Source organism: Osmerus eperlanus, chromosome 6 (genome assembly GCF_963692335.1).
Source record: "Osmerus eperlanus chromosome 6, fOsmEpe2.1, whole genome shotgun sequence".
Taxonomy (NCBI): domain Eukaryota; kingdom Metazoa; phylum Chordata; class Actinopteri; order Osmeriformes; family Osmeridae; genus Osmerus; species Osmerus eperlanus.
In genome coordinates, this window is record NC_085023.1 from 10,164,773 (window position 1) to 10,186,751 (window position 21,979).

Genomic DNA, 21,979 nt, shown 5'->3' on the forward strand with positions numbered 1-21,979 from the left:
CACTGTACTACAGTATACAATACTAAAAGGGACAAAAATCAAAGAAGTAAACATGTGATCAATGTGCTTCTTCTTGTTTTTGGGCTGGGTTAGGCCAGAGCACTTTGTCGACATCACAAGCAATATTTTCCCACCTTCAACAACCTGTTTGCTGTCTGAACTGGCTTATATTGGTTGTGTCACTTCATTTGAAACAAGTGAAATCAATTTTGAGTGGTTGTGTTTAGTCAATGACATGTTTTCTCTATTTGTATTTGATTGTTGCCATTTGTGTTTACCAGTATGGATGACATGTGCATTAGAGTGCAGAATGTGTTTTAAAAATGAGAATGTGTTTAGAGTTTTGCTGAACAGTCTAAGTGAGATCTGCAAATTGTGTTTTACCATGTGAAATGGTTTGAGGTATTGACAACAGACAGGCACAATTAGCTACATGAGTTCAGGCAACTGAGAACTTTGTTCAGCCAATGGGTTTTAGTGTTTTAGCAATTGAGAAAAACTGTAAAGAGGTTATGAACAGTAACTAATGTCTGATGACAAATCTGACCACTGAGCAAACAAGGTCTTACACCATGAAATGAGTAGTGCATGCAAAATGTACACTATTCCCTTGGGTATCAAATAGTATACTGCACAGATCTACAATGAATTTCACTCCATGGAAGACATCATATTGAACTGGCAAATATCCTATACTGAATGGTAGTAAAGTATAATTTCTCTACATTGGATTTGGATACACTGTAAGGGGCCATGTCTTAAAATGAAAATTATTTACCTGTATCTTTATCCTGCATTACATTTAGTCATTTAGCAGACACTCTTATCCAGAGCGACTTACAGTAAGTACAGGGACATTCCCCCGAGGCAAGTAGGGTGAAGTGAACGTAATTTGGCACGGCCGGTAATCTAACCAGTGACCTTCTGATTACTAGCCCAATTCTCTAACCGCTCAGCCACCTGACTCCATTTATTACCTTTTACTGTGGTACAACACATCCACCAAATGCAGTATAATATGTTTACAGGTTTTCACAATTGTTAACACACAAAAAGCACAAATTTGGCACAATTTTCACAACCTTAACTTCATGTACCAATTGCTCGACCCAATTTGGCACTACTTCACACTCCCTTATCTGCATTAGACTCTGACTTTCCTTGTTTACACACTGATGTCAATTACACATCACCTTGTTGTCAAAACACTACACACAATGTTCAGTTGTTGCACACACTTCTCAAGTAAAGTCTCAAAGCATCAACCTACAACACACAAATATTCAAATCTCTAAACACTCAGGTCTGGTGAGCAATTTGCGATCAGGACTGCAGCACAAAAAGGGCCTTGAGCCTCTGTTTGGTTTGGTGAACAACATATCAACAACCAGAGAAGGAGAGGGGTAAGAGTGAGAGGAGGAGGACAAGGAAGATGACAATGAAGAGGACAATGAAGAGGACAAGGAAGAGGACAAGGAAGAGGACAAGGAGGAGGGAGAGGATGACAAGGAGGAGGATAAGGAGGAGGACGACAAGAAGGAGGATGAGGAGGAGGAGGAAGAGGAGAAGAGAAAGAGGAGGAGGAGAAAGAAGAAAGAGATCTTTAATGAAATTCGGGCCACCATGGTTGACCATGTGCTCAACCATGGTTTGAGCATGAGGGAGGCTGGCCAGAGGGTCCAACAAAATCTCAGCCGCTTCACAGTTGCTGCCATCATTAGAACCTTTAGAATGGAGAACAGGTATGAATTATATTTGCCTTGTGTACTGAAATACTGCATATCAATAGAATACAGTGTGCTCACTGTATTTGTATTTTGCAGGACTGAAAGAGAACCACACCGTGGAGGAAGAACATGCACTTTCACAGCCGAACAGGAGACTGACATTGTGAAAATGGTTCGTGAAAACAACACTCCGACAGATACAAACCAGGATCCTGGCTGACCATGCCACATTCAGAAACATGGGGGAATGGAATGCCCCAGGAATGCCATGCGGATGAAACAAGTGTACAGGGTCCTATTCGACTGAAACACAGACCACATCAAGGAGTTACGGCAAGCGTTTGTGCTTGTAAGTCCCATACATTCAGCACTGACACATGCATGTATTGTACCTGTAATCCAATAGTTCCTTTTCTACAGTGTCTCACTGTAGCCCACTGTGTTGACCCATCTGTGTCCATACTATAACTTGCATTACCATGCTGTCTGTTCCAGCGGATCCAGGAGCATGACACAGCTAATGAGCTATCTGAATACATATTCATTGATGAGGTTGGATTCAACCTGGTGAAGAGGAGGCGCCGGGGCAGAAATGTAATTGGCCAGCACGCCATTGTTGAGGTCCCCGGCTAGCGTGATGGGAACATCACTTTGTGTGCTGCAATGGGTTGAGCAGGCCTGTTGACAGTACTGTACTGTTCAGAAATAAAACTTTTTTTGCCGCATAGTATGTGTGCTGTTTTATGTTTGAAAAAATTAGGCCTACACTGAGACATTTTACAAAAGTTGAAATGGCTCATTCCCCAGAGTCATTCATATGGTGTGTTCCATTTCTAGAATTGTGTTTTCAATTTTGCACTACTGTGTGCTGTGAATGCTTGGTAGTGTGCAGCAAATGCTTATGGTGTGTACTGTTATGAATGGTATGTGTGTGTCATTTGAAAATATGGCTGTGTGTACCAAATGAGAACACAAGTTGCATTTTGTGAACAGGTAAGAGATTTGATGGCAAAGAGTCATCTTGCAAAGGGAGTGTCAGGTTTAGCATTTTGTGTGTGAGGTTTTCAGTTTTGTGTGTGCAGTTTTGAGAAAGCCGTTATTGTTTTGAGAAACGTGTGTTAACAATTGTGAAAAACTGTAATTGTATTGGCCATACTTAATTGTGGGGCATTTCACTCATGAAATAAAATATATAATAAAATACGTTCTTATGGGCCCGTGAGAGACTGCAACAAGAAGCTTTACATTTGACCAGTATTTTAAGTATAAACTTTGGTATAAAATCAGTATGTACAACAAAGAATAGCATTCAAGCCCATCCGACTTTGATGTTCTATCTGGTTGTGTGGGAATTCCATCTTCTCCTGTCCAGCAGGGGGAAGAGGAGGACGCAGAAAATGATCTGCAAGGTGTCCATCTTGACTAAGCCTTGGGCCACAAGATAGTAAACAGCTTCCCTTGTCCCTTAACAGGTTTTAGTCACATTTTGCTTAGTCGAAAACAACTTAATATCAGTGCATTCAAGTTCAATGAACGACAATGGCCATTATTATCTAGTGTGAACACTCTGTGTTATTTATAAATAGAACAGAGATAATAAGTTAATAAACACGTTTGGAAAAAAATGCCCAAAGACAACTGAAGTGAGTTTTTTTATTTACTTTGTTAGGTATTTGTTTGTGGTAAAACATAAGAGTTTGGAAACATTGACATCTGTATGTCTATATTTCCAGTCTGTAACAGAAACACATAAACACATGAAATACAATGAGACACGTTGTGGCCAATGGCAGTTACATTACAGACATCAAGTGACCTCAAGCATGATTCATTTGGAATGATTTCCAATGTGTCAAGTGTTTGGGATGAATGCATGTTGCTTTACACCAAAGTAGTTGGATTAGATGTCTTCATCAGGTGATCAGTTGAGTCCACCTCCCTTGGATGATCTCTTTAGACATTAAAGCCCCTGTAAGGAGCTTGGATCAAGACCAAATAGCAACCTGGCACTGTAAGATCTTGTCCATTGCCTCATCCCCATGACCTACAAAGGACCTGAGGTCCAGGGAGGACTGTAAACAACTATCAACAAATCGATGTAGGCTTCATCAGTCCAGAATTTTACATCAGCATATACTGAAACAAATACAAAATATATCGAACAATATAAATATGTATGCATTGAACATCACACAAATAGCTTAGAAAGAAAGGAGACATGAGGTGAGTTCGCCCTTATACAATTATACATTGTAAAGCCTCTATAAAATAATCATGATGAGTTTATCCTATCTTTAATGGATACACACATTCCCATACACACATAAACCTCCACTAACACATGCAAACACACACACACTCCTAGTAGCGGTTTTGCATCCTCTTCTGTTCCAGTCTCATTTTGAGCTCCGACACCAGCGCAACGTTCACACAGTTTTCTCTGTCCCTGAAGGATTTACTCTTAGGCTTGGCAGTCACTGTGCCAGACACAGTGGGAACCATCCATTGCCTGTCCCCTGGCCTGGAGTAGCCGTAGCCGGGAGGGGGCAGTGCGGGGGCAGACGGGACAGGAGCTGGTGGGCGGTAGTGGTAGTCCACCAAGTTGTTGTTACAGTTAATGTTATCCACCTCTTCAAGCTCTGGCTCTTCCACAACAAACTTCTCTCCGGGGTTATCCGGTTTCTTAAAGGGGTTCTTGAAAGTCCAGGGCTGCCGGTGTCGAGGTCGCCTCCGAATGCGCCGGTTGGGCAGGATCCTGTTTGACTTTTTGTTGCGCAAGAACATTGCGGTGGAGATGAAGACTGTGACAATTACCATGATACTAATAAAACCAGCGATTACGCCTAGGATTTGCAATGGCTTGTCTCTACTACGCATTAAAAAGGACGCCAAAGGCCCCCCCCTGAGTTGAGTCTGTAAAAGAGCACAGAAAGAAGTCACGTCCATGGGACTGAAATCACGAGACTTCTGTAAACAGTTACTAACCCCTATTTATTGTCATTTGTGAAGTACTGCATGTGTTATCATTTGGCCATTGACACCCGAGCTAATGGCAGGACGGTTGCATTACTAGGGAACCCCAGATAAGTCCGCAGCTATGCTTCAACTACTACAGTGTGCAGTGAGCAATCACTGTATGCATATGTACAATACCACTAAATCCTGCTTATGATGTTATGGGACAAAATCTGTCAGCCTACTACCATAGTTTGTTTTTGTCTGTTAATAGAAAGGTCAATCAAGACAAGATCAGAAGGGTTGAAGGGGCATGAAACCATGCAGTGTTGCATTTGCATATGAAATGCCATGAAATGCCATTTCATGTCCATGCGTTTTCCATGGATATTTTATTGGTTTGATTTGAAAAACGGAACATCATATTGTGGGTACAGAAAACAGATTGTTGTGCGCCTAGGTAAGAAAATAATCCTAAAAAGATGCAAACACAAGTTTCTTTTGTGCTCCTGTACTCTTTTACAGACACATATCCGATCCTAGTACAACCACATGGAGTTAGGTGTCTTTACAAAAAAAAAACAATACAGTCAGTGTCTTAGTCGTATCCCAAAGTGAAGAAAACAGGAGTTCTGGATGATTTCAAGGCAAACTTCATCTATGGCATGGGCCTCCGTATAATCTTTCTGATCTTGCCCTGAGGCTGGATACGAGACTTTTTCACAGAGCTCCAGTAAATAAGTGTTGAAATGAAGACTGTCACTGAAATGGCGAGGCTGACAAAGCTCAAACAAATCCCAAACACAGCCCCGGGACGCTTCTTTAGGCTCATGAAGTACGTGATAAATCTGGATCTGATCTGCAAACACAATATGGGCATTTAGATGAGATTTGATCATTTAGGGCTGTGATGTCTGCTACTCTATGTTAAAGACAGTCAGTGAAATCTAGGGTTCAGTACTGTGTGGAACTTCTTTAGTGAGCGATTCTGACCCATAATGATCACACATGACTGCAGCCAAAATCAGCATACCAAAGTCATGACCTACAAACCATAAGGACTGAAGGGTAAAAACTAGCAAGGGACACCATTACAGGGAATCTGATCTAACATGTTTCTAATGCTCAAAGCTTCAGGCATAAATGTATCTGTTTTGGTGGATTTTATTGAAATGGAGTTGATTTTAAATGTTAGCCTGCGTAATTAAAAAGGTTACATTACATAACATATATTTATAATTAGACAATTATTATAATCATAATTTGGATAATTAATTTTATCCTCAGTTTTTTTTATCCAATCAAAATTCAGAAGACAGCTCCTTTCATTGAAAATATTCTACTAGTAAATATCTGATATTAGATTTGTCTATTTTAAATGGTGGGTATTGCATTTTGGAAGGGTTTTGAACATTCTGTGCAATGCAATTACTACACACTTACCGCCTCTGTGATGTCTATCTTGACCACGGTGGTGGTGCTAAAGGATGGTGAACCCCGGTCGCGTGCCTGGACCACTACAGACCAGGTGCAGTCCTTCTGCTTGGTGATGTTCTGGACAATATCCATGGACTTGATGTAGGACTTGAGCTTGATCTCACCCGTGTCAGCATTGATGTCAAAGATGTTATCTGGGTCAGCCTTCATTATGGAGTATTCAATGACATTGTTGGGTTCCTCTGCATCGTCATCCACAGCCTGCAATGGTCATTCAAGAATACAGTAGTACACACATATTATTTGGGGTAGCATTTAAGATATAGCCAAAGTAAATTCATTAAATCAAAGTTTGGCTCATGACTCATGACCCAGATGGAAAAACAAACCTCTATTTTCACTGGTGCTCCAATGACCATGGTCTTCTCCAGAAATTTATCATTGAACTCTGGCGAGTGGTCGTTTAGGTCCAGCACGGTGACAAACACCTCAGCCAGGCTGTATTTACCCTCTGTGTCTTCGGCCTTGACGTAGAAGTTGTACTTGGACTTGACCTCAGCATCCAGATTGGCCCATGGCTGAGTGTAGATGATACCAGATGCAGGCTGGATCAGGAACCTATAAAACACATTTCTCTTTTGTTTTTAATTTTGTCTATGTAGTACCGTAATGTGTATCTGCCTATTATTTATTACACTACTGAATTTTAATTTGTCAATGCATTATAGTCCTGTGATATCATGAGGTTAAAGCCAAAGGAAATGGAGAATGTTATGTTGAAGAACTGGGGTTCATATAGAGCATAGATATTTAAAGAAGCAAATATGTGGAGGTACAAGTCTTCTCAAACTAGCTTAGGGTATGGGGAAAATAATTATAGATTAAACCATAATTATCTCTGATGTCTTTAAGTGGAAGCACAGATTCTTTATGTATTTGCACAGCATGGTCAAATCCAACTCTGTGAACTCTCTCTAAACGTTTCACTCTCTGAACTCTCACTCTCTCCTTTATCCTCAGCTTGAAGGTTAAGGATAGTAGCAAAATCCCTATCCGTCCTTTACCACTTTCAACAAAATGAAGGAATATTACACAATACATATTACAGCTTCCAAAGTAATTGTAAACAGTTGAAACATAACATGTTTTTCACTTGATGTTAGTAACTGGGCCTACTGGTAAGTCAACAGTTCTGTCAATTTGTCCCATTAAGAGGTAATTAGTTGCACATCAATGGAGAACAGTCTATTTCTTCCTCCAATCCCATTAGAGGATTACAGCCATAGATGTACAGCAGGGGACAATACGATACAGTAGTGAACGTTGAATGCTGAAAAAGTGTCTGAGATTAGATCATAGTATTGGTCTGATGACAACCACTTATTAACCCTTTTTGCAGACCAGTGTAACGTGTGGGTTCGGTATATGGTGGTTGGATCACTCTGAATAAGAAGAGACAGCCAGATGGAGACAGATAACTTTCTTATAACGGAACTTTACTTTACTCAACACTTCATCAGTCCCACCACAACAACACTTCCTCCTCTCTTGCTCATATGCTGCTAATCAACCAATCAAACGTTAGCAGGACTTAAACTAAAGTAAATGTAAGGAAACCACAGAGGTAGATTATCGTAACCATATAATAAGTGTGTAACACAAATATGTAAGTAGTTAACTGTGTAAACATTGTAAATATATATTTAGTAGATTGACCCTAAATATATGAATGACTTGTAAACCTTGCACTAGCATTATTTTAGACATTCAAATGCCATGCATTATTTTCTAATTTCAAATGCCATGCTCTAGATAAGCAAACAAGATCCCCAAATTCTCTAAATCCCCACCAAACCCTCTACAAGGTACTACATTGGTCAAAAGTTCCGTTATAATAGGCTATAAGAAACTGACATTTCTAAACCTGTTCTTACACAGCACCACTCTCACTAACATAGTGACAGGGTTCACCTTTAGCACAATGGGATGGATTTCACAGCTGTATGACTGAATAAAGTGAATATTTTTTCATACTTGGTCATGGTTGGACTTGGACCTAATTTACTCGGACTTGGTTGTGAGTTGCTAAACTGTGTTGTTGCTGGGCTGAAGCATAAAACAAGCACAGCCATGTGTACATAAACTGTCTTTTCAGAGCGCTTACTGTGTATTTGGAATGTTAAACACAAAGAGTTACTGACTAAAAGAAGAGGAATGACAAATATGTGAACCCATTTTCCCCGAAGTTGCATGACTCAGTCTGAGGATTTTTTAGACATTACTGGGCTCAATCCATTTGAAATCTTAATAAAAAAGAATTGAAAGAAAATACCAGGAAATCCTCCAAAGGACTACAATGCTTAAGCAAGTTTATGAGAGCCAGAATTTAAGTTCAACTTGGAAAAGGGAGTTTTCCCTTGGCTGTCTAATGCTGCCATATTTATTTGCAGCTTACAGGGAGGTAGTGTGCTTTGGTGCTTATCCACAGATAGCATATCTGCCAGACCTCACTCTGAATGAATTTGGATGGGCCACAAAGTGAACCCAAAGTATACTTGTTTTATTTTGACTAAGCAGTTACAGGTGTGTCTTGTGACTTTTATGGTGGGTGTTAGTAAAACATTAGCAATATTAGGGGCATTTATGACTTAAAAGTTCATAAAATAAGAATTGTATCAACAAAAAGAATAAAGTAAGAATTTCTTAAGGTGGGAAGTTGTTTACTCCCACCCTATTGTGCACCTGATTCTAATAATTCCTTTATTAATAAGATGAATCAGGTTAGTTACAACTGGGGTCAGAGGAAAAACAAAGTACAGTAGCTCTCCAGGACCAGACAGCTCTGCACTAAGGTGAACTCTATTACGGCATAAAATAGATCTGATCCCTGGTTAACGTTCATTCTCCAAAACACTGTGGTGCCATTTTCGGCCCTGCTTTTTTTCCCAGATAAACAGTATGTGCATGAGGGCACAAATAATGTTGCATAAGTGATTGTGGTTTTTAGTAGGGGTTTATTCTGGTCTGCTGGACGCCAACCAGCTGGTATTCTCTGCTGACTCCCTAGCTCCTCTATCACATAATCACTTCCCGTGGCCAACTGACTGGACAAAGCAAGAGAAGGAGGGGGAGAGAGAGAGAGTGAAAGAGGTACAGACAGAAATAGTAGCGCTGAGCAGGCAGACTGAAGGAAGAGAAGGGTAGGTAGGAGCAGGGGATTGAAGAATAATTCAGTACTAGCAGTTACTTACAGGTCTGCCCCTGAACCGTAGATGGAGTATTTGACCTCTCCCCAGAGCCCAGAGTCGGGATCTGTCGCCTAAGAAGAAGATGAGAGAAGTATGAAGCATAATTAAAACTGTAAGAATGAATGAATGATTCATTTGATTATTGAAATTAACATGCAGCATCGGCTCATCTGTCTGTCCTATGTTTGTCTATACAGTGTCTTTCTGAGTCCAAGGTCACCTGCCTGTCTCCCAGTCTGCTCTTTCATTTGATTGAAACTGCCTGGGATCACGGTGGTGAGCCTGTGAGGCGTCCCTGTATTGGCCGGATTTAACATCTGGGCAAAATTTTGCTCCCACTTGTCTGGCGCTGCTGTCATATGAGTCAGGCTTTGAGCATTTTATGTTTTGCATGCCACCTAAGGTGCGTTTGTCCCCAAAATATGCCAAGGGGTGGAAGTCGAAAGTTAAGGGTGTATTGGGGGGAGGTGTTGGGAGGAAGAGCGGTGCATTACAACACTCAACCAAGCACATTTATTTATAGAGCAATATGGCTTTCAAATACATAGGGTTTCCATTGCATGAAGGTGTTGCATACTGGCTCAGCACAGGATTATTTTATATTACAAAGTTATAAACAGAAAAGCACATAGTAAGCAAGCTTTGCTCAAAACATGTATTCAACTAAAACAATAATAAGGCAATCTTAAAATAACAAGAGGCTTTCTGACTCAACCCTGCCCATTCTGGCTCAACTCAGAGGCCAAGCCTATAGCGCCTATGGGATACAACTATAATTTTTCATTATTCAGGCACATATATTACATAAATCGAATCAGTTCAAGACTAATAACATAACATTTAGTGGTGGTTTTGTACATGATCAACTATAAGTTTCACAATCGACAGAAGAAGAGTATGCTTGAAATATATTATGCATACAGTAGCCTACATATACGCTTCTAGATTTAGCAATATGTTGGGGTTGTTGAGCGTCTCCATATATCCTATATTTTTTACGTCTGCTAACTTCCATCTTAGCCTTGTGAATTTAGGTTATCTTAATCTGTACATAATTACCCATCTTTTGATTACACTATAGGATTACACAATACACCAGCAGTACCTTTCCTCTTAGTCTAACAACGGACCTGCCGAAACGTGCAAGAACAGCCCCAAAGAATGCCCATGTCCACCCCCCAGTATCCTGGCATAATCTGCCTTAACCCTCTTGCGCTAAGCACTCTGTGCTGATTTTAAAGATGAACACCGTATTCTCCATTCATGGGTCTGTGGTGCAACAGAACATACAAGATTTCTTGTGATAACTTATAATAACACATTTTATTTTAAAAAATTGAATTTTATTTGTAATTGCAATCCATGCATGAAATTGAATGCATGGAGGGGGAATGTATACTTTTACGAATATAATTGGTAACACTTTATAATAAGTCAGCGCTTTTTGGCATTTACAAAGTGTTAACTAATAGTTAGTTAATCCTTTATAAAACATTTTGAAACATTAACAATACATTATTAAATAGTTAATAAGCTTATTATTAAACACTATGTTGAGCATTAATAAACACTGTTAAAAAATATGGATTTTATTCATAATACAATTCATAAGGTGTCTGATAACTGCATTATCATACTTTATAGACAGCTTGTTAATATAGTTGCAAACCAGTAGTTTAAAGGTGACATGACATGAAAACTTCACTTTAGGAGGTTATTTAACATTAATATGAGTTTCCCTAGCCTGCCTTTGGTCCCCCAATGGCTAGAATTTTCGATCGGTGTAAACCAAGCCCTGGGTGGTGTTCTCCGCCTTTCAGAAAATGAAAGCTCAATTGCTCTGTTTGAAAATCTCCTCTTTGTTACGTCACAAGGAGGAAGGTTACCTCCCCTCTCTCTGCTTTGCCCGCCCAGAGAATCTGGCCCACCCATAAGAAACTGAGCTACGACCGTGCAAGTGTTTTTATCCTCGAGAGACATCATGGCTTGCAAACGAAGCATTACATTTGCTCAGTTTGGATGTACAAAGGAAAACAAAATCTTTTTACAATTCCTTCATCCGAGCCTCTGAAGACCCAGTATCTTAATTGTATTTTCTCTGGAAATGCGCCTACAACTTCTGTTGCGCATTTGTTTTGTATGTCTGCGCCAAACACTTCAGCCACGACTGTTTCCTCAACTTGAGCTAATACAAAACTGGCCTTGCTGAAATTAAATTCTGGATCAGTACTAACTCTCCTTCGTCCAGCTACTAACCTCGGACAAGTAAGTTAACTAGTTAACCCTATATCATTTTGTAGCTTTACTGTATATGGTTACCTAGCTTGCTACCCTTAGAATGTGGCTGTAACATTAGCTCTGCAGCTAACAGCTGAGTTACTGTCGCTAATGGAAAGGTAGATAGCATCAAGTATGTGTGTGAATACACATGCTGTAAATTGAGTGTTGTACACTTCTTTGTTATTTGGATAACCGTTCTGCTGGTGGTGGTATGGCGCGCGCGATATCCGCCTTTTCCCTCATTGAAATGACTGAGTGTGTACCCCGGGTTATCAGATGAGAATGGGCAAATTCGAGGTATCTTACAGTAACGGGGCTACAGCCATTGCGATACAACCATTGTAAACATTAGCGCATTGTGCCGCCCCTCCGCCATTAGCATTTAAAGCTACAGGCACCAAAACAGCGCGTTCTGAGGAAAGCTCCTTGTGGGACTGCTAGTAGTGGCTGTAATTCTGCACCAAGGCTGAATTTCGGGAAAGAGACTTCTGATACAGTATTAGGGGACCACTAAGGCCTATATAAAAGCATCCAAAAACAGCATGTCATGTCTCCTTTAAAAGATGTTAATGGTACATGAGCTGGTATAGAAAGCATTAGCAAATGGTGAACAAACCATTTACATTACCTTTATAAAGCATGAGTAAATAACTAACAACATATTTACTTATGTCTTTAGAGACTTACTAATGATGCAACTTCTGATTAGTAATGCAAGTTATAACGCATTTACTAACTGTTAGTTAAGGCTTTCGCGTGACCTAATCTAAAGTGTGAACTATCTATGCCTTATTAAACATTTATAAGTTATTTATTAAGGTATTCTTGTCCATTCTCGAACCTCACATTCACAAAGGCTGAACATACGTTTCTCAAAAGGAAACAGACACAACACAATGTGATACACAAAATTACTATTTTATTGAAGTAACGACAGGCATGTATTAATGTGTCTTACTAACTATTAGCTCTACTAACCGAGAGTGACAGCGAGGTCATGCCGGGAAATATCAAACTGAGGTTTTAACGTATCGACCGAGCGATAGCGAGATTGATACGGCAAAGCCGAAGTTTGATATTTCCCGGCATGACCGAACGGTCGAGGTTAGTACGTTGTTTATTATATGGCATTTTTAGCTCTTTTCATTTAAAACATGTTGTTTTGTTCAGCTCTACTCAAGTCTTCTCACGGTGTGTTTCAGGTGTTAGCAATCTAGGCAGATTGCTAGGTTTGGTTGCGCTTGTCGTTTATCTATCTGTGTTCACACTTTTCTGCTCTTTTAGAAAGTTAAGGATTTCCTCGTCGCTGTTGATGTCTTAATTTTCATCTGGATAGTAAAACTCCTCGACCTCGCTCATTTTGAAGATGACATCAGCGAAGGGCAATAAGAATACGTATCAGACCGCAGACCGACGATGAGGTCAATACGCGGCTGGCATGACTACCCATTAGCCAATCAGAACGCTCGTACTGTCGTTGCCATAGATATATATATAAGTCGTTGCCATATAATAAATAATTGAACCAATATGCTGTTCTTATTGGTCCAGAAGACATTCTCAAAAGAGTTGTTATGTTGCCTTGGAGATGTAGTGACATCACCAGTACAAGAGCATCTGATTGCTCTGACAAGATGGCATCTGCTCCAGATTCGCCGTGTTTGATTTGGGATGTTCCCACGTATTGTTGTAGTATATAAGAAACCTAATGTTTACTCTTCGACAGGTCAGCAAACGTTTTGTCGCCTCGATTTGTTAAAACGATTTGTTTGTAAACCTTGACCTACGGTCTCGAAACGTTTTAACAAATCTCTGCTTTCAAAGGCGTTTGAAGACCTGTGGAGGAGTAAACATTTGCAGTATTACAGCAATTTTTGGAAAATAAAATACAGTTTTGGGTAACCAACCTTTATACCAATTATACTGTATTGCTTCTCAATGGAAATAAAATACTATTTTATTACCCAGGTAAATAAATTAACAGCTATTTCTTCTAAAAAACAAAAACAACATCTATAGTCTTTCTATAAATGTTTAATAAGGCATAGATAGTTCACACTTTAGATTAGGTAACGCAAAAGCCTTAACTAACAGTTAGTAAATGCTTTATAACTTGCATTACTAATCAGAAGTTGCATCATTAGTAAGTTTTTATAAAATAGTTCTTAAGATATCTGCAAAGCATTAGTGTACATCATATAGGCCTATTCGACTTGGCATACATTAATTAAAGACATAAGTAAATATGTTGTTAGTTATTTACTCATGCTTTATAAAGGTAATGTAATGGTTTGTTCACCATTTGCTAATGCTTTCTATACCAGCTCATGTACCATTAACACCTTTTAAACGACTGGTTTGCAACTATATTAACAAGCTGTCTATAGAGTATGATAATGCAGTTAGCAAACACCTTATGAATTGTATTATGAATAAAATCCATAATTTTTAACAGTGTTTATTAATGATCAACATAGTGTTTAATAATAAGCTTATTAACTATTTAATAATGTATTGTTAATGTTTCAAAATGTTTTATAAAGGATTAACTAACTAGTAGTTAACACTTTGTAAATGCCAAAAAGCGCTGACTTATTATAAAGTGTTTGTATTTCTTACATCCTATAGTTTTTCCACCACTGTTAACAGTGCCAATATTATACATATTGGCACTGGATTGGATGTAACATTGTGCCCTCAGGGGCAAACATTTCTGTATTGCTGCAACATGTGCAACGAAGAAAAAATGGAGGGGGGTGGGGGGGATTTGGAGTTACACAACAAAATGAAAGTGATAGCCATCTGGCAGCTTACTGCCTTTAGCTCTTATCTACATGTTTTTTTTTACATATTATCCCAACCCCCCAAAAAATCGACATTTAGGGAATTAATGGCTCACATAAGTATTTTGTTAAAATCACCATAACTCTTAGCCTAGAGTGAATGACGTGCTTTGGCTTTGGGATGTATTTTTAGTGGGGATGAATATGCACATGTAAGCTCACCGTCACTGCCACCACATTGGAACCACCTGGGGAGTTTTCGGGAATTCGGGCGATGTAGTAGTCAGAGGAGAACTTTGGAGCATTGTCATTTGAGTCGAGGAGATGAATGACAATGTCTGCAGTGGCACTGAACCTCTCAGGGGTATCAATCTCCACAGCAAGGAGCTATGGGGTAAAGAGATAATGCGAATAAAAAACAAAACTGCTCCTTTACATCTTGGTTTGATTCGTGTATAAAATGTGCCTAACATGAAAGAGACCAGAGAGTCTCACATACTGACCTTGTAGGTCAGGAACTGGTGTTTCTCGTAGTCCATAGCAGCAGAGTCCTCTACCAGGATGGTGACCTGTGCCTCGTTGAGTACTGTCTGAGGAACCACTCGTAGCATTCGCCCCGGGCCAATCAGTCTCAGGTTGAACTTAGCGTTAGCCCCCTGTGGGACACAAACCAAAACCCTCTTTTTAAAGTTAACGCTAATAGAAGCTGATGTAGAAGAACAAGCTGTTTCGGCCTGCTGAACTGTGCACAGTAATGAATCTTGTATACCTTGAATTACATGGATACACTTACATTTTGAGTGAGACTCATCACTGGTCTTTTGTTATGGAATTTTTGCAGATGAATCAGTAAATTCAGTAAATATTACATTGTAGAGGAAACATACATGAATTGACCGTTGGTCAATTCCTTACTGTTGGTCATATGGATTGGAGCCATAATTGGGGTTTACATAATGTGACAAAAGGGCTTGCTAAGACTACCTGTTTGTCTTAGTTGGTTCACAGAGTTGTTGTAATATCTTGCATTGTTGTAAATAATAGTATTTTAGACAAAAACTTTTTCATATCACCGTGCAGACAGTAGGTCAGGCACTCAGGCAGTGTCTGCTCTTTTGATCCTATTTGATCCAAAAGCTATTTTTGTTGTACAACCATTACATTCAATTGTTCAAATACAATAATAATATTAGAAAGTACTAACAACACTACGATAAGGATATTTTGTAAGCTTCAGTTGTCTGTCCAGTTGCATCTCTTACTGCATTTGAGCACAGATTGGTTAAATGCATCTGTGTATACTTTTTCTTTTAGTATTTTGAAGTTAGAATAGTAGTGTTTGATTTTAGGGGGGAGGGGTCAAATCCCTCATAAGATTTAAGGAACCTCGAGGATTGGGGGGTGAAGTGGGTGGTGGGGGTCCTTATGTGCTAATCACCTCCCCACCCTCCTCCCCACCCACCATCGACTTTGGGTACCCCATAAGAATTCTGACACCATCCAAACACTGGTAGAAAGTCTATGACACACAGAAATGAAAGCTAGACCCACCTGATCAGAATCATTGACGGTGATCTTCAGACCCCTAAGGATCTCTCCCTCAGGGGGGTGCTCATACATGGTCATCTCAAACATGTTCTGTGGTCCATTTTCACCAAAGAATGTTGGTGGATGGTTGTTGAGGTCAACAACTCGAATCACAACCGTGGTTAAACCAAAGTCCAAAAAGTCCATATCCGGGCTGACCTCTGAGGCCTGGTGAGAAAAAGGGAAATAGAGAGAAACAAAGCAATATGAGCTTTTGTGATATGGGGGTAAAAACATTGAACTTTCAAATCTCCTGTAATAACAAATACATTCAAATTCACATAGCTAAGTCTATCATGTATACAATACATATTTTGGGGATCATTGCAAGGATTGTCTTAAGAGTGATGGAGTATGTGTACTGACTAACAGCAGTGTTGGAGACTCAAATACTAATGTTGGCAAAACTACTCGGATTGAACCTTCTAAAAGTTAAAACATAAAGTCCAGCCACATCCAAAGACTAAGCTAAGGCTTAACTGGTCAGAAAGCTTGTTAATTGGCAACTAGGAAATAATTGGTCCAAAACATCATGGGTACACTAGTCCACATTACTGGTTCTACCGGTCTTCATGGATGTGTGAATGTAATCCCACCTTGACTTTGATGTTGAATATCTCTCTCTTTAGATTGACAGGGTAAATTAGCAAGCGGATACACCCACTGGTTTTGTTGATGCCAAAAACCCCATCTGCACCTGCAAAGCACACCAGGAAAGGGTCTATAAACACCAATAGGCCAGAAAAGGCCAACTCACAGCAGCCATGTGGATAATGTGACACGCTTACCACTCTCTATGGAGTAATGGATCGGGTTTGGGTTCCCCACGTCTCCATCCTTGGCAAGGACAGTGTATATTTCTGAGCCCTGCGAACAAAATTAAACTTTTATTATGAGAATAAGAGCTATTAAACAAATGAATGTAATTGGTAAAACAGGATTGGTAATCTGCTTTGGGAGCATTAGGGTAGCTAGGGTAAATACAGCTGGCATAAGCAAAAAACAGTTACCTCACCGGATTTAAGGTTTCATGTCAGTTTAATAAAATATCTCACAAGACATAGTAGAGATCTTACTCCTAGCAAATGGCAATGTGTGACACCAACTTCAGTGGATACTTTTCGAGTGTGCTGCAACACTCTGTGCCTCATAATCAGATCTAGTCATTTTGTCGGTTTCATGCTCTGAAGATGCAACATGACATCTGTGCACTGATCTGAGTATCATCGTGGGCTTTTAGCTGGCAGAGAGGACACTCCAGTAAATGAGGATAAGGGATCAAGCAGCACTCCAGCCAATTACATGTCATCTAACTTCAGTACCCAGAAACTTGCATCAGTCTGCAATAAAATACATGCACTTACTGTCGCATATTTTGAAATGAGGAAAGTTTGAAGTCAAATTTGGATCTGGATCTAAACTATAACGTTCCGTTGAAACAAACCAAGGTCAAACTGTATTTTTTGTACAATTATCATCTATGCAAGAGCAACATGAGTGAGGTATCTTAAAGTGACGCTGGCATGCAACATGATAACTTCCTATGTTCCGGGGTCACTGAGTACAACAGATACACTCACCGGTGAAGACACTTCGTAGACATAGCCGAAATATGGAGTCCCCACAAAGGCGGGCGGTGTGTCCTGGATATCGATGACGTTGATGGTCAGGGTGGCAGAGGATGACATCACCTGCTCCTTGCCGTTGAAATCCCCCCCACCATCCTAAGATAGAAAAAAGACAAGTCTAGGCTTCGGATCTGACTCAGTGTTGCAGGGGTTAACTGCAAGGTGTGTTTAATAGTGCTCCTCAAGGTCCTAACGAGCCAGGACACATCCTTCCTGTGTGGGGCTTTAGCTGGGTGCTATCCTTTGGGTTATTTATAGATGATATATACATACATGTTTGGCAAAGTGGAAAAAGTGATTAAGATAGTAAAGAAAATCATTGAGAGTACAGTCATTTCCATTTACCTTTGCCACCACTGTGACAAAGTGGGTCCGCGACTGCTCATAGTCCAGGCTCTCCCCAGGCTTGATGCGGAGGACGCCGCTGTGTCTGTCTATGGAGAACTTACTGTCCTGAGTGCTCTGCTAAACAACAAGACAAAGGCATTTGGTTTCAAAAGCTCTTTTGAACGTCATGAAGGACATGAAGAAAAAAAAGCCTTCCTATCACGTAAGCCCCTGCCCCCGACAATCTCTTGAACACATATGTATACACACCACTCTTCTGATATCTGAACTAGGACACATTTACTTTGCATCTCAATACATGGGGGGGGGGGGGTATAAAGAGCCTGTATGCCTAAAGCATGGTAGGCAGGTAAAATCTTGTGTCCAGATGTTATCAGTGCATCAGTGTCACAGTGGCCCAGCTGTTCACTGTTCCTAATAGCCCAAAGTGCAAACTAACATTCCCCACCACTCCATGCCAAAGCAGCCCTCTAAGCCTCCAGTAGCCTACCTCACACAAATGTAATTGTGAATTAATCCGCCTGCCCCATAACTGCTCTCACACATACACACGCGTGTACGCATATAGAAACACACGACACACTGAATGATGATGCAAGTCTCATTTCCAGTACTTTCAGGTCTTTTTCCCTCCTCATTTCCAGATTAACTTTGCGCCCGGACAACATTTTGTAAAGGCTTTTCTCAAAAAGGTCTCATGGCCCTGAGCTGGGGTCAGAATGGACATTTGGCCTGCACCCTGTCTGTTGTTACCTGGAGGTAGTATGTGACAGAGCCTCCTGAGCCAGTGTCCCTGTCCACAGCCTTCACTTTGTAGATGCTGTTACCTGACTCTGTAGTCTAGGGAAAGACACATGATGAATCAACAAGATGGATATCAGGACAGGGTGTAGGGGATGACACATTCTGAAATACCTTTTTTTTCTTTACGTTTCTCATACTCCTTCTACATTTTGGCCTATTTCTTAAGATAAATATTGTCCTATGAGGTAAAAAAAAAACCTTCATTGTGCTATTTAGGAGTAAAGGTCAGATCAGTAGGTGGCATAGATGGAGCAATAATGGCCTTTCTGCAGGATTGATGGTGTAAAATTTAAAACGTTAAAAGTTGCAATTTATGTGGAAAAAGTTTCCCTGATTGTTGGACGCTTGTACACTTTTTGTGGTCAAAGCAATAAAGCAATGCTATAAACTTTGATTAGCTTCAACAAGAACTATTTAAAAACACTTCTGAAAGTACATTTGTCCATAAGCCCATGCAATAAAAATAATTCAACCCTTCCTACGTAGCAACAAACATAACAACTCAGTTGACCACTGTTGGTAAGCCAATTACTGAGTTGTCACAGAGCCTGGAATGGTCATCTCTACTGGTCTTTGTTTACACACCTCTGGGACATCTACAATGGAAGGCATGTTTTCAAACTCTGGTCTCTCATCGTTGGCATCCATTACAAACACTGTGACTTTTTCTGTGACCTACAACAATAGAAAAATAAGCTTATTATCATATTTATTAGGCTACTATTCTTGTTATTGTCTGAATACAGCAGGACTAAATATGATGTTATTTACACCTGTATTTGTATTTGTGTATCCGCACACTACATTGTTATATTTAGTTGATCTCTTATCGCATACACATAGCCTACCTTGTTTCGGCCATCTGTGATGCTGACATAAACTTCAATTGAATCTTGTTTCTATGTGACAGACAAAATAAACACTATATTATGTTCATCAGCCCTTTTAACCTACTGTAGGCCATTGCTGAATGATTAAACTGATCACAGTAATGAAGTGGGATTTAAAATTCAAGTAAAAGAATTACACTTTCTGCATTCCATCGTCGGTTACCTCTCTATCCAGTGGTTCCACCAAAGTAATGTTGCCAGACTTGGGGTCTACTCGGAAGAACTCTTTAGATCCTGGTTCAAATGCCACACCATACCTCACCTCTTGACCTTCTGGGTCAGTGCCATTGAGAGCATAGATCTGTGTGCCTGAGCAATAACAAATGGATTCAACATCTGGTACTCAACATTTTTCAAGCAAGAGCACTACTACGTATTGTGGAAAAGTCATGGTGAGACAGTTCTTGATGCAAACCTAAATTGACCCAGCTTAACTATTTGTTCAACAGGGGAGCCCAGTTACAGCCTAACCTGATCATAACATGACCTACAGGCAGACTCATGGTATGCTGTTGTATGTGGGTGAATGTATCAAAAGCCTTGTGGCACCAACTATGCATCTTGGGTAATAAGATAATACAGTATGGCCTCATCTTATGGAAGGTGTAAAGAGACAGCTGTTGAGAATGTTGTTAAAGCCTGTATGTATGATCACACGTTAACAGGTGACACCTTCACGTTTTAACCCTTGTGTTATCTTCGGGTCATTCTGACCCATCAGTCATTGTGACCCACCGTTGTATTGCGACAACTTTACCGCATACAAAAACAAAGTGAAGCATTTTCTTTTAACCGGTGGGCTGTCTCAGACCCCCCACATTGCGAAGGTTAAAAGAAAATTATTTTTATTTGTTTTTGTATTGGGTAAAATTGGGTAAACACAACGATGGTTCGTTATGAACCTTTGGGTCATGTGACCCGAAGGCAGCACAAGGGTTAAACTTCCCAATGAGCTGCTAACGTGACTGCACCCACAAAGCTACAGTAGGCCAGAAAAGATCAACTCCACCAATCTGAAATGTTATTTATGAACGGTGTACTTGTTGATTCTACTCCTTCTCGTTTCTGAAGTGTTTCTCACCGACTGGTGTGTCTTCTGACAGACTGAAGAGAGCCAGGTTTCCATTGTCACCATATGGTCCATTGTCAAAGAAATGTGGGGCATAGTCTCCTTGTGCTAAAAGAGACAGAACCACAAATGAATATCTCCATTCACTTCAGATTCTCAATTGACATTTTGTGAATATTGCAAAACACAACATAATATATCAACACTAGCCGAGGCGTGGGTCTTACACTCACAGAACACAGTCACAAGCTGCCCTTGCTTTCTTTATCCCCTTGACTAGGATTACAGGTGAGGTTATGTCAACAACACCAAAAATAACCACACTCTTAAAATACATTCTGAATTTAGTGATCTCTAACCTCGGAAATCATATCATGACTGAATTTGTAGTACTATGAAGTCCACTATGAACCAAGTTCACATTCAGGCCTTTGAAGTAAATCATATAATACAACTTCTTTATAATAAATATAGTACCACCAAGTCTGAACTCACATGCAACTATGTGAGCAGGTAAGCAGGAGAAGCAAAGAAAGACATACATTAAAATCTGAACAGGAGAAGAATGTGAGCACTAAATGTGATATTTGCGGGCAAGCATGATCTCAAACATTTTCTAACGACATGGAGCAGCATTAGTAATTAACAAGAATGTTCAAAAGCTAATTAGACATGTAAAATGAGAAGACACAAAAAAAACAGACTTACCGTAACAGAGATAAGCTAAAACAAGAACCAGTGGAAAATGTAATTTCTTTACATTCTTCATCCTAAAGAGCCAAGCCATGGAAGTGCACCATGAATATGGCCTTTGGAGATCTATAGAGTATGCTAACTCTGTCCTTTTCAAGGTGTTCGTGTCCAACTGCTAGATGACTGAGGCAGATGCTCACAAGCTAATCCAATGACACGATTTAACTCGGGAGAGAGACTGGAGTTTATGGACCCCTCTTCCTCCAACCAGGCTATTTACACCAAGGACTCTCCATAGAATGGACGGGTTTGTCCTGACATAATGGAGATACAAAACTCAGATATCCTGTAATGGAGACTGTGGATTAAAGAATGAACATCTTAATAAAATGTTATTAAAATGTGAATAATGTATTTTAAATTAAAATACTCTTTCATTATTTTTTTGCCCTTGCAGCCTGATTTCTTTGATGGAGATCAAAGAAACACATCAGCTAGCCATGTAACCTGCTCTGAAGGGTCTGGTCCTA

General features: G+C 39.9%; 1 protein-coding gene across 3 annotated transcripts; it reads right to left on the reverse strand.

The window, feature by feature from the left end:
• Window positions 1–3,380: 3,380 nt before the first annotated feature.
• Window positions 3,381–21,641, reverse strand: cdhr1a (cadherin-related family member 1a). Of its 3 annotated transcripts, none has more exons than XM_062463384.1 (17): window positions 21,465–21,641; window positions 20,769–20,864; window positions 19,851–19,996; window positions 19,646–19,696; window positions 19,383–19,472; window positions 18,747–18,833; window positions 17,991–18,107; window positions 17,598–17,741; window positions 16,806–16,884; window positions 16,614–16,714; window positions 15,982–16,185; window positions 14,934–15,086; window positions 14,653–14,817; window positions 9,371–9,438; window positions 6,509–6,737; window positions 6,126–6,380; window positions 3,381–4,640 (listed from the first exon to the last, which is right to left on the reverse strand). In XM_062463384.1, the coding sequence occupies exons 1-17, from the start codon at window positions 21,541–21,543 to the stop codon at window positions 4,089–4,091; spliced, it is 2,616 nt and encodes an 871-aa protein (XP_062319368.1). In that variant the 5' UTR covers window positions 21,544–21,641; the 3' UTR covers window positions 3,381–4,088. The 3 variants fall into 3 exon arrangements, with proteins under 3 accessions (XP_062319368.1, XP_062319367.1, XP_062319369.1); XM_062463383.1 differs by having other exon boundaries at window positions 17,991–18,110; XM_062463385.1 differs by having other exon boundaries at window positions 4,506–5,541; window positions 17,991–18,110.
• Between the last annotated feature and the right edge of the window lie 338 nt (window positions 21,642–21,979).

What these genes read in the sequence shown, in the direction of transcription:
- cdhr1a (XM_062463383.1), bottom strand. Translation starts at nt 21,543, where the DNA reads ATGGCTTGGCTCTTTAGGATGAAGAATGTAAAGAAATTACATTTTCCA. An exon ending in TCTACGAAGTGTCTTCACCG is followed by an intron (nt 16,885 to 17,597) that starts GTGAGTGTATCT and finishes TTTTGTTCGCAG; the next exon opens with GGCTCAGAAATATACACTGT. An exon ending in CCGTCAATGATTCTGATCAG is followed by an intron (nt 15,087 to 15,981) that starts GTGGGTCTAGCT and finishes TGTGTCCCACAG; the next exon opens with GGGGCTAACGCTAAGTTCAA.